General features: G+C 40.7%; 1 protein-coding gene across 2 annotated transcripts in view; it reads left to right on the top strand.

Moving 5' to 3' along the window:
* BRM (transcription regulatory protein SNF2) overlaps positions 1-10,441 on the top strand; it is a 49,008-nt gene extending 38,567 nt beyond the window's left edge. For both annotated transcript variants that reach the window (XM_077367552.1, XM_077367551.1), the window contains exons 13-14: positions 3,665-3,910; positions 9,565-10,441. In XM_077367552.1, coding sequence (XP_077223667.1) covers positions 3,665-3,910; positions 9,565-10,209 — 891 coding nt within the window. In that variant the 3' untranslated portion in view covers positions 10,210-10,441. The remainder of the gene's footprint in view (positions 1-3,664; positions 3,911-9,564) is intronic.
* Positions 10,442-14,093: the final 3,652 nt, after the last annotated feature.

The raw sequence follows: 14,093 nt of genomic DNA, 5'->3' as shown, positions 1-14,093 counted from the left end.
CGGTGAGGCCATTGTTATCGTGGTCGCTATCCTGCCTTCCGACCCAAAATCCGGGGTCGCATGATACCAAACATTTTTTTTTTGAAAATTGACATTTATTATTCCAAAAAGTGCCAAATAAGGAACAAGTTGTCCCCTAACAGGCTACACCAGTACCGCCCCTACATACAGTAGGATTAGCTTACATATCCGTTATATGCTACCCATCCCCATTCCCCATTCCCCATTACATTGCCCAATAGCCTCACTTGTATGGGATCCAACATAATTGCCATATTTGTGGGCCCCACCAAGTCATGATACATGTCCGCCTTGCCACACAAGCTTCTCCTCATCCCAGCTGGCACTTTCGATTTTCAAAAATCTCGCTCGAAGACCTTTAGCTATTGTGTGCCCTTAACAACCGTGCACGATAGCTATTTATTCTATCGTACGCCATGTCATCTTCTTCAGCTGCATAGAGAGAGAGAGAGAGAGAGAGAGAGAGAGAGAGAGAGAGAGAGAGAGAGAGAGAGAGAGAGAGAGAGAGAGTAGTCTTCTCCGGCAGCTCTCCCCACCGGTCACCACCTCCAGTCCCTCCTACATCTCTTCCACAAAAGCCATCCATCTCCACCTTTTAACCCCGGTACCACCACCATTCCTCCATTTCAGATCAATAACCCATCTTCACTACCTGATCTCTGGCGGATTTCATCTTGCACCACCACAAGCCTCGACGGACCCCCATTTAGTCCAGCCTCAATGGCCTCCCGACAACCTCTACGGTCTCCAGATCCATCAACGAACGGGCTTTCTACGGCCTGCAGATCCGGCCTCCACGACATCGCTTCTCTCCACGACCTCCAGATCCGGTCTCCACGGCCCTCTGAATGATCCCAAACATAGTTCATTCGTGACCGATTGCCAAAGTTGGCAACCAGAGAGAGAGAGAGAGAGAGAGAGAGAGAGAGAGAGAGAGAGAGATGCACATACACTGAGAGATAGAGAGCTAAATGAGAGCATCAGTTAGTAAGGGCATACCTTTGGTACTTTTTTTGAGGGGAAGGGGCTTACGGTGGCCTAGACGTCTTTGATGAGGATAGTTTTCCCTTCTCTTCATGTTCTTTGCACCGATGACTTCTTTGATTATATTCCTTGCTGCGCTTTTTAATACTAGTTGGTTTTCTTAATCTTCTCTTCCCTTTTTTTTTCGTACGGGTTTTTAATGGCAGCAACTTTCTCTTCCTCTTATTCATATATGTTTTTTTTGGTTACCGGAGAGACCCGAATTAGCTGTTCCAACAGACCCGAAACCCCAAATAGTGAACCAACTTAGCCTACGCTCTTCGAACTGCGTATCTAGCTACTATTGTACCCCGTACCCATTCCCGTACCCTGTACTAGAACGAACCACGTTCTAGGTAACACTGGGTACGGCTGGATGCCATCTCGAGGTAATTTCAAATTTCCTCCCTTTCTCATTAGCTATCGTGCTCCAGTTGCTTAGAATCTCCCCTATGCTATAATTTGATAATATATTAGCATTTCTTCCCCATGATTTAATATCAGATAATATCAGTCCTAATTTTCATTACATTCCTCCCAAACTAGTCTTTATTTTCAAACAGTTGTTCCTTTCCTTCCATAGATGCCAAATCAAAGCAAACGGAACTAGTGTCTGAATGTTCTTCCCAGTTTTACCGAAAGGACCTTAGCTTCAATGTAGAATCTTCTCTTTGTATCACGTTTTACTAACACGACAACGCTGTTTTAAACCCTTTTTTACCCACCATTTTTTCGCTCATTTTTGGCCTTTTTTTGTATCACCTTTTGAACTAGGCGTTTTATACCCACCATTATGGATTTTTGACGTCATAAGTTTTGCTTACTATGATCATGGGGCCTAAAATCAGGGTTTTAAATTTCAGTTTCAGTTTCGGTTTCGGTCGGCATGGAAACAAAAACATTTCGATTTCGGTGGAAATCTTGTAAAATTACAGAAACATATGGAAACATATGCAAATGAAACAGAAACATTTCGGTTTTGGTGAAATTTCGGTGGAAATTTTGTAAAATTACGGAAATATATGAAAACATATGCAATTGATGAAATTTTAAGATGAAACTTTGGGAAGTGCTAGAATAGGCACAAATACATACTTAGAAAACAATCACATAAGCAAGAAAGACATCCATAATGTCTTAGTCACATCGATCACCGAGTGACATGCATTATCGCGCATGCCCGAATAGTAAATTTAATAATGAAGTAGAATGTAATTAAGTATGAGCAGTCTCTCCTCTAAGGTCCCCAACTCAATGTAAAATTGTAAATACCACATAGGGCTGCGAGGTAATTATTGGTCGCATGTTGATATGGAATCGCGTAAGAGACGGTTACTTTGCTGTGCAGTTCAATGATGCGTACCAAATATCATTCTTTACATTAATGAACATTTCGGGAGTTTCGGTTGAAATTTGGGGGAAATAATATCGTGGAAGGAGTTCATTGAGATTTCGTTTCGTTTCGGTGAGGATGGAAACTGAAACATTTCGGTTGTTTCGGGGAAATTTCGGAGAAATTTAAAACCATGCCTAAAACTTTCTTCAGCCTTTTGGGGGATTTTCAAGGATGCTTTCGTGTTTGTTGCTTGAAATTGAAACAACCTAATTTTTAAGCTTGTTTCAAGATTAGGGACCCCCAACTAGTTTGTGACAAAGGCGTATTTGAGTTGAGTTGAGTTAGTTGAGTTTCAAGATTAGGGACAGTACATAGACTTTTCTAGTTATTAAGGTTGATTGCGTACTACTTTACTGGTATTTGGTGGTTTTGTTTTTCAAATGTTTGAAATGTAAGTATATGCAATGGGTTTTAATTGAATTGAGAAGAATGGTGTAGTTTGGCTTGTGGTAATGTGCTCTGCTGTGAATGGTATAGACAAATTATCATGTGATATGATCTATGAGATCCCCGAATCCTTCAAAAGTCTGGAGTATCCAACAACTATCAGATGAGGATACTCGGATAAGGGTAAGGGATACGCCTAAGGTACTCCTAACCCATATCCTACTTTTTTGAGTATTAGACAAGACGTGGTTCATGATACTTGTTTCGGATGCTTTCATTCTTGCATACGATTTAGTGCATCAGATTCTTTGCTCTTTTTTTTCCCCCGAAACCTCAATTGCTTAATTATTTTTTATGTAGTCCGACAATGATTTTGGGCATAGAATGTTACCAACTAAAAAATTTATGTTCCACTTGCGACTTGAATGAATGACCCATTGGTTCAATAAGACAATTTTACCCGTTGGATCACAACCTCACTAGCAGTTCAGTAAGACACCATAATGTTCATAAAAAAATAAATGTTTTGGTCCAATTTAAGCTAAATATTGATTTTTTTGTCCTTTCACCTGCATATAATGTTGTAATACTGTTTTTCATGCTTTGAGTAGTTTAATATTACTCATTTTTTTGGGTACAAATCAAAAGGTCCCTGAAAGCTCTGTTTGTACACCATAAGAGTTCCCTTTTCACTAAGAACACTTCTTTCCAAATAAATTCAAACACCTTATAACTTTCTTTTTCCTGTTTCCAACTTCAAAGCACTTCTAGTTTAGTACTATCACCCTTCTAAAACAAGGCTTAAAACACTCTTCTCACCATTCTTTTCTTTTGCAGTGCAAGAATGTAAGCAGCAAATTTCAGAGAAGAATAGAGAAAGATGGTCATCAAGTTGCACCACTATTAACGGATTTCTTGAAGAGAAGCGAAAACTCCAATTACATGGCTAATAATAACCTCTTGGATCTAAAGAGGATCGATCAACGCATAGATAGGTTCGAGTATAATGGTGTGATGGACTTTGTGGCGGACGTGCAGTTGATGTTGAAAAGTGTGGCTCAGTATTGTGGCTACTCATATGAGGTCTGTTGGGTTTCTCAAACAAATCTTTTTTATAATTTAAATTGCTTGATGTCTTTTTTCTTTCCTTCCGAGTTTATGAAATTTCCTCACAGATGCACGTGCAATGGTGCTAATTTTCACTTGATCTCAAGCATAGTTAGGCCGAAATCTGAAAATTCGACCGAAATATTTCGGTTTGGCCAAGGGCGAAACAAAATACACCATGAACCGGATTTTCACAGTATTTTGCTGATATTTTGGTGAAATTTCGTTTTTTTTTTGAAAGATGACTTTATTGAAAGCTGTAAATGTCCCTCTTACCCGAAATTACGGCCATATCATGGATCCCAATGTACAAAAATACTAATCATACTCGCTGAATCACCTTCAACAATGAGCGGGCCCTGCAAGTTCTGAGCACACCATTTTAGCCGAATAAGAGAGCCCTTACTTCCGCCTCATTTGCATCACATGTACCCCCGGACCCGAGTATGGCATCACAATTTTCTCCTTCCAGTTATGGATTATGCCACCAATGCCTGCCTTCCCTTGATTTCCGATCAAGCTCCCATCAAAGTTTCAACTCGTACCATCCACATGGAGGTGGGATCCATTTTGGTACAGATTTTTCCTTAATCTTCCTCTCCCAGATGATGTCCTGCCAATGTCTAAGGAATTCCCCTATACTATAGTGAGTGCCTCGCATAGCTTTGATTCTAAAATTTAATTCTATCTTGATCTGTAGGCACATCCATCTCACACTCCTTTCCTTCCTCTGAAAAATCCTTCAATTTCTCCTTCCATATTCTCCAGATAATAACCTTTAAAAAAAAAAAAAAAAAAACTCCAGATAATAGCGCAAGGGACCAGTTTTCATAACAGTTCCCCAACACTACCAAAATGTCCTCCTTTCCAGTTTGATAGCACTGATCTTACACATCTTTGGAATACCCATTTCATGTCGAATGCTCTCAGCAAGTTTGTCCATATACAATGAGCAACCGGGCATTAGAGCAGTAGGTGATCAATTGTTTCCTCCTTTCTACCTATCACACACTAACTAGCCAACTGGAAGCTCCTTTTTTTTTTTTGGGAGTCTATCACACGTATTTATTGCTTTGTAGGCCATGGTCCAAGGAAATGCCGTAACTCTCGGTGGTGCATGCGACTTCCAGAGTGTGGCACGACGTTTCGCTTTCTTCGTCCCCGTGGTTGATACATAAGAAGAATGATTTTACAGAGAAGCTACCCTCCGGGTCCGGGTTCCAGATTCTATCATCAGGGGTGACCGGCGGGCAATATTGGGAGTCCATCATCTGTAACAGCATAGTGAAACTCTCAATTTCATTCTCTTTCAGATTCCTGCGTAGTCTGATGTCCCACACCCCCTCGCATGATGGCCGTCCCTGAGCAAATATTCCAACACCATAGCTTTCGTATTAACTGCCAGCCTAAATAGATTTGGGAACTGTTGGATATCGTAGTATATGTGCGCACCCTCTTTATGGGGGGTATTTATGTCTTTGCATATATATGAGGTACATATATATATATATATATATATATAGAGAGAGAGAGAGAGAGAGAGAGAGAGAGAGAGAGAGAGAGAGAGAGAGAGAGAGAGAGAGAGAGAGAGAGAGAACGGTTCCTACACATGTGTAGAGAGTTCTCTACACACTAGCTTAAAATACAGTGGGGGCCCACATTGTTTGGGTGATCCAAGCCATCCATTTTAAAGGCCCTCACATAGATAGGGTGTCTACAAAAAATCAGATCCATAGGATCATCGCAACCCTACGATTTGTGGAGGTAAAATGGATGTCTTTAAACCTTCACAAATTAGTCCATTTTTTGCCTCCACAGTTTGAATGGTTAGGATGATCCTATGGATCTGATTTTTTGTGGACACCCTATCTATGTGAGGGCCTTAAAAATGAATGGTTTGGATCACCCAAATAATGTGGCCCCCACTGTATTTTAAGCTAGTATGTAGATAACTTATCTACACATGTGTAGGAACCGTTTTCTCATATATATACGTTCTCTCAGTTCCTACACATATGTGTAGATAAGTTATCTACACACTAGCTTAAAATACAGTGGGGGCCACATTATTTGGGTGATCCAAACCATTCATTTTTAAGGCCCTCACATAGATAGGGTGTCCACAAAAAATCAGATCCATAGGATCATCCTAACCATTCGAACTGTGGAGGCAAAAAATGGACTAATTTGTAAAGGTTTAAAGACATCCATTTTACCTCCACAAATCGTAGGGTAGGGATGATCCTATGGATCTGATTTTTTGTAGACACCCTATCTATGTGAGGGCCTTTAAAATGGATGGCTTGGATCACCCAAACAATGTGGGCCCCCACTGTATTTTAAGCTAGTGTGTAGAGAACTCTCTACACATATGTGTAGGAACCGTTTTCTCTCTCTCTCTCTCTATATATATATATATATATATATATATATATATATATATATATATATATATATATATATATATATATGTGCGTCAGGGAGATCTCTCTGACTCACGATTTCTCCCCAAAACCTTCTTCTCTTCTCTCTTTACATTTTCGATGTAGCCGTAACATGGTATCAAAGCTGGGTCGCGATTGAAGATTGAAGATGATCGTAGATCGCGATTGAAGGTACCTCAACTCACAAGCCCTAAAAATAAAAACAATTCCTCTCTAAACCTAACCTAGCAATAACCCTCTTTAAACCTAATCTTGATCGCCCCTCTTCCTTTCTAGTGCCACACCACCATTGCCCTGCACGCCCCCCCTGAAAACCCAGCCGCTCCCCTCTTTGCCCCCCCTGGAATACCCAGCCTCGTAGGTTCAATTCCTACTGGATGGACGGCAACACGACGATTTGCGTATGCCTTGATAGGCAAATCTCTTGATTGGATAGGAGTGAAATGCTCGAGGTGGATGGAGGAGTCAAATAGAGACCTTGAAGTAGGTTCTCTCCTATATCTGATAGCTTTCTCTGTCCTTCTGGTGAAAGTCTGCCATAGATGGCGATTCTTCGTCTGATCAATACCGTCATTTCTTCTCTTACGCAATTCCCCTAATCTCTCTCTCCTTTAATTTCAAAGTGTAAGTAGTCGATTGAAGTCTACCCGAAGGCCGAGTTACATTTAACGACTTCAACACTGAAGCTGCGAACCACTCCATTTCTGTTGATTTAGTATCGCCTTAAGCTCAAGAAGGAGGAAGCAATAAAAGGAGTTACTAAAGGATCCAGGCCGATGTAGACGTTTAGTTGGGAGATTGATTTATCTCATTGTCACACGTCCAGATATTGCTTATGCAGTTGGCGTGGTGAGTCAGTATATGAGTGCACCACGGACATCTCATTGGTCAGCAGTCATTCAAGTAGTAAAATATCTGAAGAAAGCTCCTGGTAGAGGACTCCTCTTCAGAAAGCATAGTCACATGAAGATTGAGGGATACTCTGATGCAGATTGGGCTGGCTCTCCTGCAGACAGGAGGTCCACGAATGGTTACTGTACTTTTGTTGGGGGTAATTTAGTGTCTTGGAAAAGCAAGAAACAGGAAGTTGTATCAAGGTCAAGTGCAGAGGCTGAGTACAGAGCCATGGCATATACAGGTTGTGAGCTGATCTGGTTAAGGTCATTCATGTCAGAGATTGGGTTACCTTACTCGTCGCCTGCGTCTCTCCACTGTGATAATAAGTCCGCCATTCATATAGCCATGAACCCAGTCTTTCACGAGAGGACAAAACATATAGAGGTGGATTGTCACTTTATTCGTCATCGGATTCAAGAAGGGCAGATTTGCACTTTGGTTACAAGATCAAATGATCAAATAGCGGATATGTTTACAAAACCATTGAGCAGGGTTCGATTAAGTGATTTATGTAACAAGCTGGGAATGTATGATATACATTCTCCAGCTTGAGGGGGAGTGTTGGCTATCGTAGTATATGTGCGCACTCTCTTTATGGAGGGGGGGGGGGGTATTTATGTCTTTGCATGTATATGAGGTACATATATATATATATATATGAGGAAAGTGTTTCTACTCGGTCCCCTAGATAAGCTTATCTACTCCTCCCTTTAAAAAAATACAGTGGGCCCACGCTGTTTGGATGATCCAAAGCATTCATTTGATAGGTCTTAACATAGATAGGGTGTGCCCAAAAAATCAGCACCAAAGGGTCATCCTAGCCCTTCGTTTTGTAGTGCCCAAAATGGACGCATATAAACGTCCACGTTTATATGCGTCCATTTTGGGCACTACAAAACGAAGGGCTAGGATGACCCTTTGGTGCTGATTTTTTGGGCACACCCTATCTATGTTAAGACCTATCAAATGAATGCTTTGGATCATCCAAACAGCGTGGGCCCACTGTATTTTTTTAAAGGGAGGAGTAGATAAGCTTATCTAGGGGACCGAGTAGAAACACTTTCCTCTATATATATATATATATATATATATATATATAAATAAATAAATATGTGCGTGAGGGAGATCTCTCTGACTCACGATTTCTCCCCAAAACCTTCTTCTCTTCTGTCTTTACATGTTCGATGTAGCCATAACAGGAACTTTTAACTCAGGGGAGTGTCCCCAACCCATAAGTTCGCCCAGAACCTTACCTCACCCCCCTTTCTGACACAGAACCTAATAAATTGATCAAAGCACCCACGTATCGAGCAAATAGACTTCCAAGCAGCAGATCCTCTTCCTCTCGCATTCTAGTCCGGCATTCCAGTCCGGCATTCCATTCCCCTTGCTCCTTTCGATACTTTTCCCTGACAATTCTATGCCACAGTGCACTCTTCTGCTCTCCACAACGCCATAGTCACTTATATCCCATTTTCTGATTTTCCTTTCGAGCTGAATGTAATTCTAGCAAATAGACTTCCAAGCAGCAGATCCTCTTCCCCTTGCTGGAAGTCCGGCATTCCATTCCCCTTGCTCCTTTCGATATTTTCTGATTTTCCTTTCGAGCTGAATGTAATTCTAGAAGAGGACAGCTCCGGGGTCTCTTATATCTGTTTGTAATTGTTCCCTTATTCTTCTTAATATAGCTGGTGAGGGTCTGCCTAACTCCAACCCAAATTACCTATATATAAAAAAAAAAAACTCCATACTCACTTTGCCAACAATGCCCTATTCCTTAATATGATCTTGCCAATCCCCAAGCCTCCATGTTTTTTTAGTTTAGATACCTTTTTTCATTGAATGAGGTGGTTAAGATTGTTTTTGTTATCATCTTCCTCCCAAAGGAAATCTCGCTGTAATTTTTCGGTTTTCAAAGCTATCTTTGCCGGAATCTTGTACAAGGACATGAAGTACACCGGCATGTTCGTGAGCGCAGTTTTAATCAATGTAATCCTTCCTCGAAAAGACACATACTTCGTCTTCCAAGTTGCTAACTTTCTTTTAACTCTTTCCACCACTGGATCCCATTGGTGATTTCCACTGAAATTTAAAGATTTCCACTGGAATTGCTGAAATTTTGGACATTTCCACCAAAATTTTAAAAATGCCAAAAATTTTAACCTAATTTTACATGATTTCGGCCGAAATTTCCACCAAAGCCGAAATATTTCGATTTCGGTGGTGTCTGAAACTGACACCGAAAAATTTAAAACCTTGGTCTCAAGAATTCAATAAATCTTTGTGCAGGTGAGAACAGAAGTGAGAAAGCTGCAGGATCTCTTCTTTGATATAATGAGGATTGCATTTCCAGACACCGATTTTCGAGAAGCAAGAAATATGGCTTCATTCACTGTTCCAGCACCAGTAGTTGCTCCATCTCCAAAACAGGCAGCTCTCAGCCAAAGCAAGCGACACAAACTGATCAACGAGGTCGAGCAAGACCCCATGGGACCCATGAAGCTCTTACCACGTGGACGATCCCCTGCCGAAGAAGATGCTAGGCCCCGAGCCCACCCCGCCAAATTCCATAAGGAATCCATTAGGATTCCAGGCAGTAGCCGGGAACAAGCCCAGCCGGATGAGGTTCCATTGTTGGCTCACCCAGGGGACCTCATTATCTGCAAGAAGAGAAGGAATGACAGGGACAAGTTGGCGGTTAAGCCGAGAGGTTCGCCCATGTCTCCAGTCAACCCAAGTTCAATCGCAAGGGGCCCGGTACAGAAGGATGCCAAGGTGGCTCCCCAAGCTACCCACCAGCATGTGTGGGCCCATCAGCCAACTCAGCAGGCTGGTGATGCTGGCAAGTCTGGAGGTTTGAAAGAGGCCCAGTGGGCTAAGCCTGTAAAGAGAATGAGGACAGATACAGGTAAAAGGAGGCCAAGTCACCTGTGAGTTTCTACTGTATATATATTCCAATGCTAAAATTTTTGCCTGTTGATCTTCAGGCGTATGTGTAGTGGCCTCTTTGGTCTGTACTAGTAAATGGGTTGTAGTGTTAATTAGATCCTCATTTCTGTTGTATCTTCTCCCCTTTTTTGACCTTTTTCTTTCCTCCCCTTCCTCAGAAGAGATACAAAAAGAAGAGGGTTATCAATACAATTGGGCAGTGTGGCCTTGGTTTTCAGGAGAACTGCTTCCTTTTTTGCTTTTGGTTTTTTATTGTTTCAAGAAGTTAATATGTGGAGCATTTGAACCTCTGGTACTGAAAAAGTTCCATTTTTTTTGTTTTTTGGTAAGCAAGTTGGGGTTAGGCGGGACCCTTACATTCACAATCAACTTTTGAGAGAAAATCTGCAGCGCCGTTAGCTTCTCTCCGAACGTGAGAGATTTTCCACACGAGGAATTTGTCTAGGATTTTCTTGATTTCTGACAGAAGACAGAGAGCTCTTCATGGGCACGTGGTTGTGGCTGTAAGAATGTTGACGGCATTAAGGGAATATGATTCTATCCACATTCCTGAACCCTTTTTCATTGGCTAGCTTAGTTCCCATCTCGATGGCCTTCATTTCCAGGATGGAGATATCCGCCAGATCAGTGTCGATGGAGAAAAGCGGTATGGCATTACCTTGGGAATCTCTAATGAGCTCTCCAATTGCAGCTTTGTCTGAGGAGATAGAGGCATCCGTGTTTATCTTGACTAGAGGGGATTGCGGTTTAACCCAATAACAGAATTGGTGCTTTTCTGGCTTTTGGATGTGAGGGAAATTAAGAATATCGGCAAGAAAACGAGCTGCAGGTTTGTCCTCATCGAATAGTTGGAGGTGTGCAATTCTGTTCTTCACATTGTGGAGAATTAGATGGAGAGTAATCTGTTTGTGGCTACTATATGGCTGAAAATCCTTGAGTTTCTTTCAGCCCAGATGTGGTAAATTGCAGCTCCAAAGCAAATTTTGAGAGCAATGGCTCTTTGGGTGTTCCCTTTCGCATTGCTTCGAATCCTTTCTTCTTCTTCAAATAAATTTTTAAGCTTCTTTCTTCTTATCCTGAACCTCCAGAGAATTGAGTTCCAAATCCATTTGGAATAGGAACATTTGAAAAAGAGATGGTCTGAGGTTTAAGTGAAAGAACAGCAGAGGGGGCAGTTGAAATTCCTTGAGATCCCGAGAGAAGAAAGCCTATCGCTAGTGCTAAATCTACCAAGAATAGCTTGCCAGGAGCGGAAGGCATGTTTTGGAATATTGCCAGGGAACCAAATTGATGAATGCTAATTCCTTATGAATGCTAAGCTTATCGCTGAAAAAGTTCTGTTACGAACCTAAATCGATTAGCAACGGATTTGATCTTCTTAGAGGGAAGATAACCTCTTAACCCACTTCGGGGGAAGGGTCGTTCCTCCTTTATGGGCAAAAATTACAAATTTGGGATAGCTTCTTCCTTCCCTCCAAAAGATTGGTTACATGTTATTTATTAAAAATCCATAATCTAGATAAGCCTTATCTCTAAGAATCCCAAGTAACTAAATAACTACAGAGCAAATATGAAAATAACAATTATCACAACTAACTTATTTCAGCCAAGGTAGGACCCAAATAAGCACGTAACATTCCTCCCCCCTTAAATCAACCTTGTCCTCAAGGTTGGATCATTGGAGAAGATAATTTATTCCGCCGGCCAAATCTTATTGGGCATCATCTTCACGAAAAACATAGTTGATATCAATGGTTGAGACAACTCTATCTGCAAACTGATCTCATCGCTCATCAAAGCTCCTGCGGTGTGTTTTCTAAAACAATTTGGATGTTGACGCACGGATGGCTGTGGGCGAGATTTTTTTTGATGACGTCGGACAATTTGAGAACATACTCTTCGACGGCGACGACAAACTTTCTTTTGTGGCTTTTTCACCTTTTCTTCTAGCTGATTTTTTCCCCCTTCTACTTTCCTCATTTTTTCTGTTTCGACGTTTCTTTTTCATCGTGCAAGCCTTTTCGACTATTGTGCCGGTTTTATTCAAGCCTTCCGTAAATCGTCGATGTTCTTCCATCATTTCCAAAAAAATGCTTTAATCTCCTGCAGATCTCCACGTGTTGATTCCCAAATCTTCGAAGACGTAGCCATGGGCGCAGATCGACCGCTTTGATACCAATTGTTACGAACCTAAATTGATTCGCAACGGATTTGATCTTCTTAGAGGTAAGATCAGCGTCTTAACCAACTTCGAGGGAAGGGTCGTTCCTCCTTTCTATGCAAAAAACACAAATTTGGGATAGCTTTCTTCCTTCCCTCCAAAAGATTGGTTACATGTTATTTATTAAAAATTCATAATCTAGATAAGCCTTATCTCTAAGACTCCTAACTAACTAAATAACTAGAAAATAACAACTATCACAACTAACTTATTTTAGCCAAGGTGGGACCCAAATAAGCACGTAACAAGTTCCATATGCTTCAAAGATGTAGTAAAGACCAAATTATTTATAGGTGGCATATGGTTATTTGTAAGGAGTTGTAAGAGCTTCCTATCCATTTATGCCCCGAGTATTTTGCTTCGGTTAATGAATCAAATATAAATTGGGATGCAGAGTTCAATTATAAAAGAATTATAAGGTTTTGATCAGTTATAAATGGATGGAAGGGATATTCTCATTGGATATTATTTACTTTAGATTGTTAATTACAGTGATCTTTACATGGCTAGAACCAAGAAGAGGGGATATGGCAAGCAAGATGAGCGTGCGCCGATAAATGTTTCTAAAATATTTTTACTTTTTAAGTAATGTTTTTAGAGAGGGAAACACTTATATGAATAATATTTACAAAAGGGGCTGGTAAATTCACCCCTTTTCAAGGATAAATTTTATAGTGGCATCAACGGGTGATCAATGGACCAATCATGCCCACGCGCCTCACTTAGGCAGGAGAGAACAGCCATACAAAGTTCACTTTTTAGCAGATTTTTGTCTTATTCATTTTATTCATCTGAGGTGGCTGTTCTCTCTTGCGAAAGTGAGCCGCGAAATGACTTTCCGTTTCGGGATTTTTTGAATGGAATGTGCACCAAAATTCTCTTCTAAGCTCACGAGGGACATCAGTTTTTTTTTTTTTTTCATAACCAATTTATGGGCCCCATATGTTTCGTGTGGGTGTGATTGGTCCATTGGTCTGTCTGGAAAGAAGGGATGGGTCTCAATGAGATTGAGCAGTCAATTTTGTTGGTGGCTTGGGCAAGTTACTGATTGAGCAGTCAATTTTTCATTAAATTGGATGGTATCATTTGATTCGTTAATCAGGCTAAGATTTTGTTGGTGGCTTCTTATAATCAATCACCTTTCTCCTTTTCAGTGTTGACTTACTATCAACCATTTTTTCATTAAGAAGGATATCCAAAGAACATAAATATAAACTTTTCTAAAGTAATACATCTTGTACTTCAGATCCACCCAGTGACACCTAATAATGTGCTGTGGTTCTTTGAATTTGAAACAATAAAACTCAAAAGTTTTTCTTGTTATTTCAGCAACCAATACATCTTTTAGTTTAGATCTATTTGTTGAGCTCCACGTGGTCTATACATTAAATATTAAGAGAACTTAAGCCTATAGATCTGGATATCATCATGCTTAGTGGTGTATAAACCAAAAGCATCCCCATCTGGGCTTAAGATAATCTTAATCTACATGTGCAAGTCCAACCTTTATATATATAAAAAAGAAGGGATGGGTCTCAATGAGTGAAGCCAACATGATTTCTGAACCTGGTCCAGTAAACTAATCAGCATTAAAAAATGACACATGCATGGATTTTGGGTGTATGTGAGTTCACCTATAAGGTCATTT

The sequence above is a fragment of the Tasmannia lanceolata genome, unplaced genomic scaffold, assembly GCF_043159265.1.
Source record: "Tasmannia lanceolata isolate RefF3 unplaced genomic scaffold, GAP_Taslan_0.1 ptg000024l, whole genome shotgun sequence".
Classification (NCBI taxonomy): domain Eukaryota; kingdom Viridiplantae; phylum Streptophyta; class Magnoliopsida; order Canellales; family Winteraceae; genus Tasmannia; species Tasmannia lanceolata.
The sequence above is the reverse complement of the archived record's forward strand: the minus strand, read 5'-3'. Positions and strand labels throughout refer to the sequence as shown.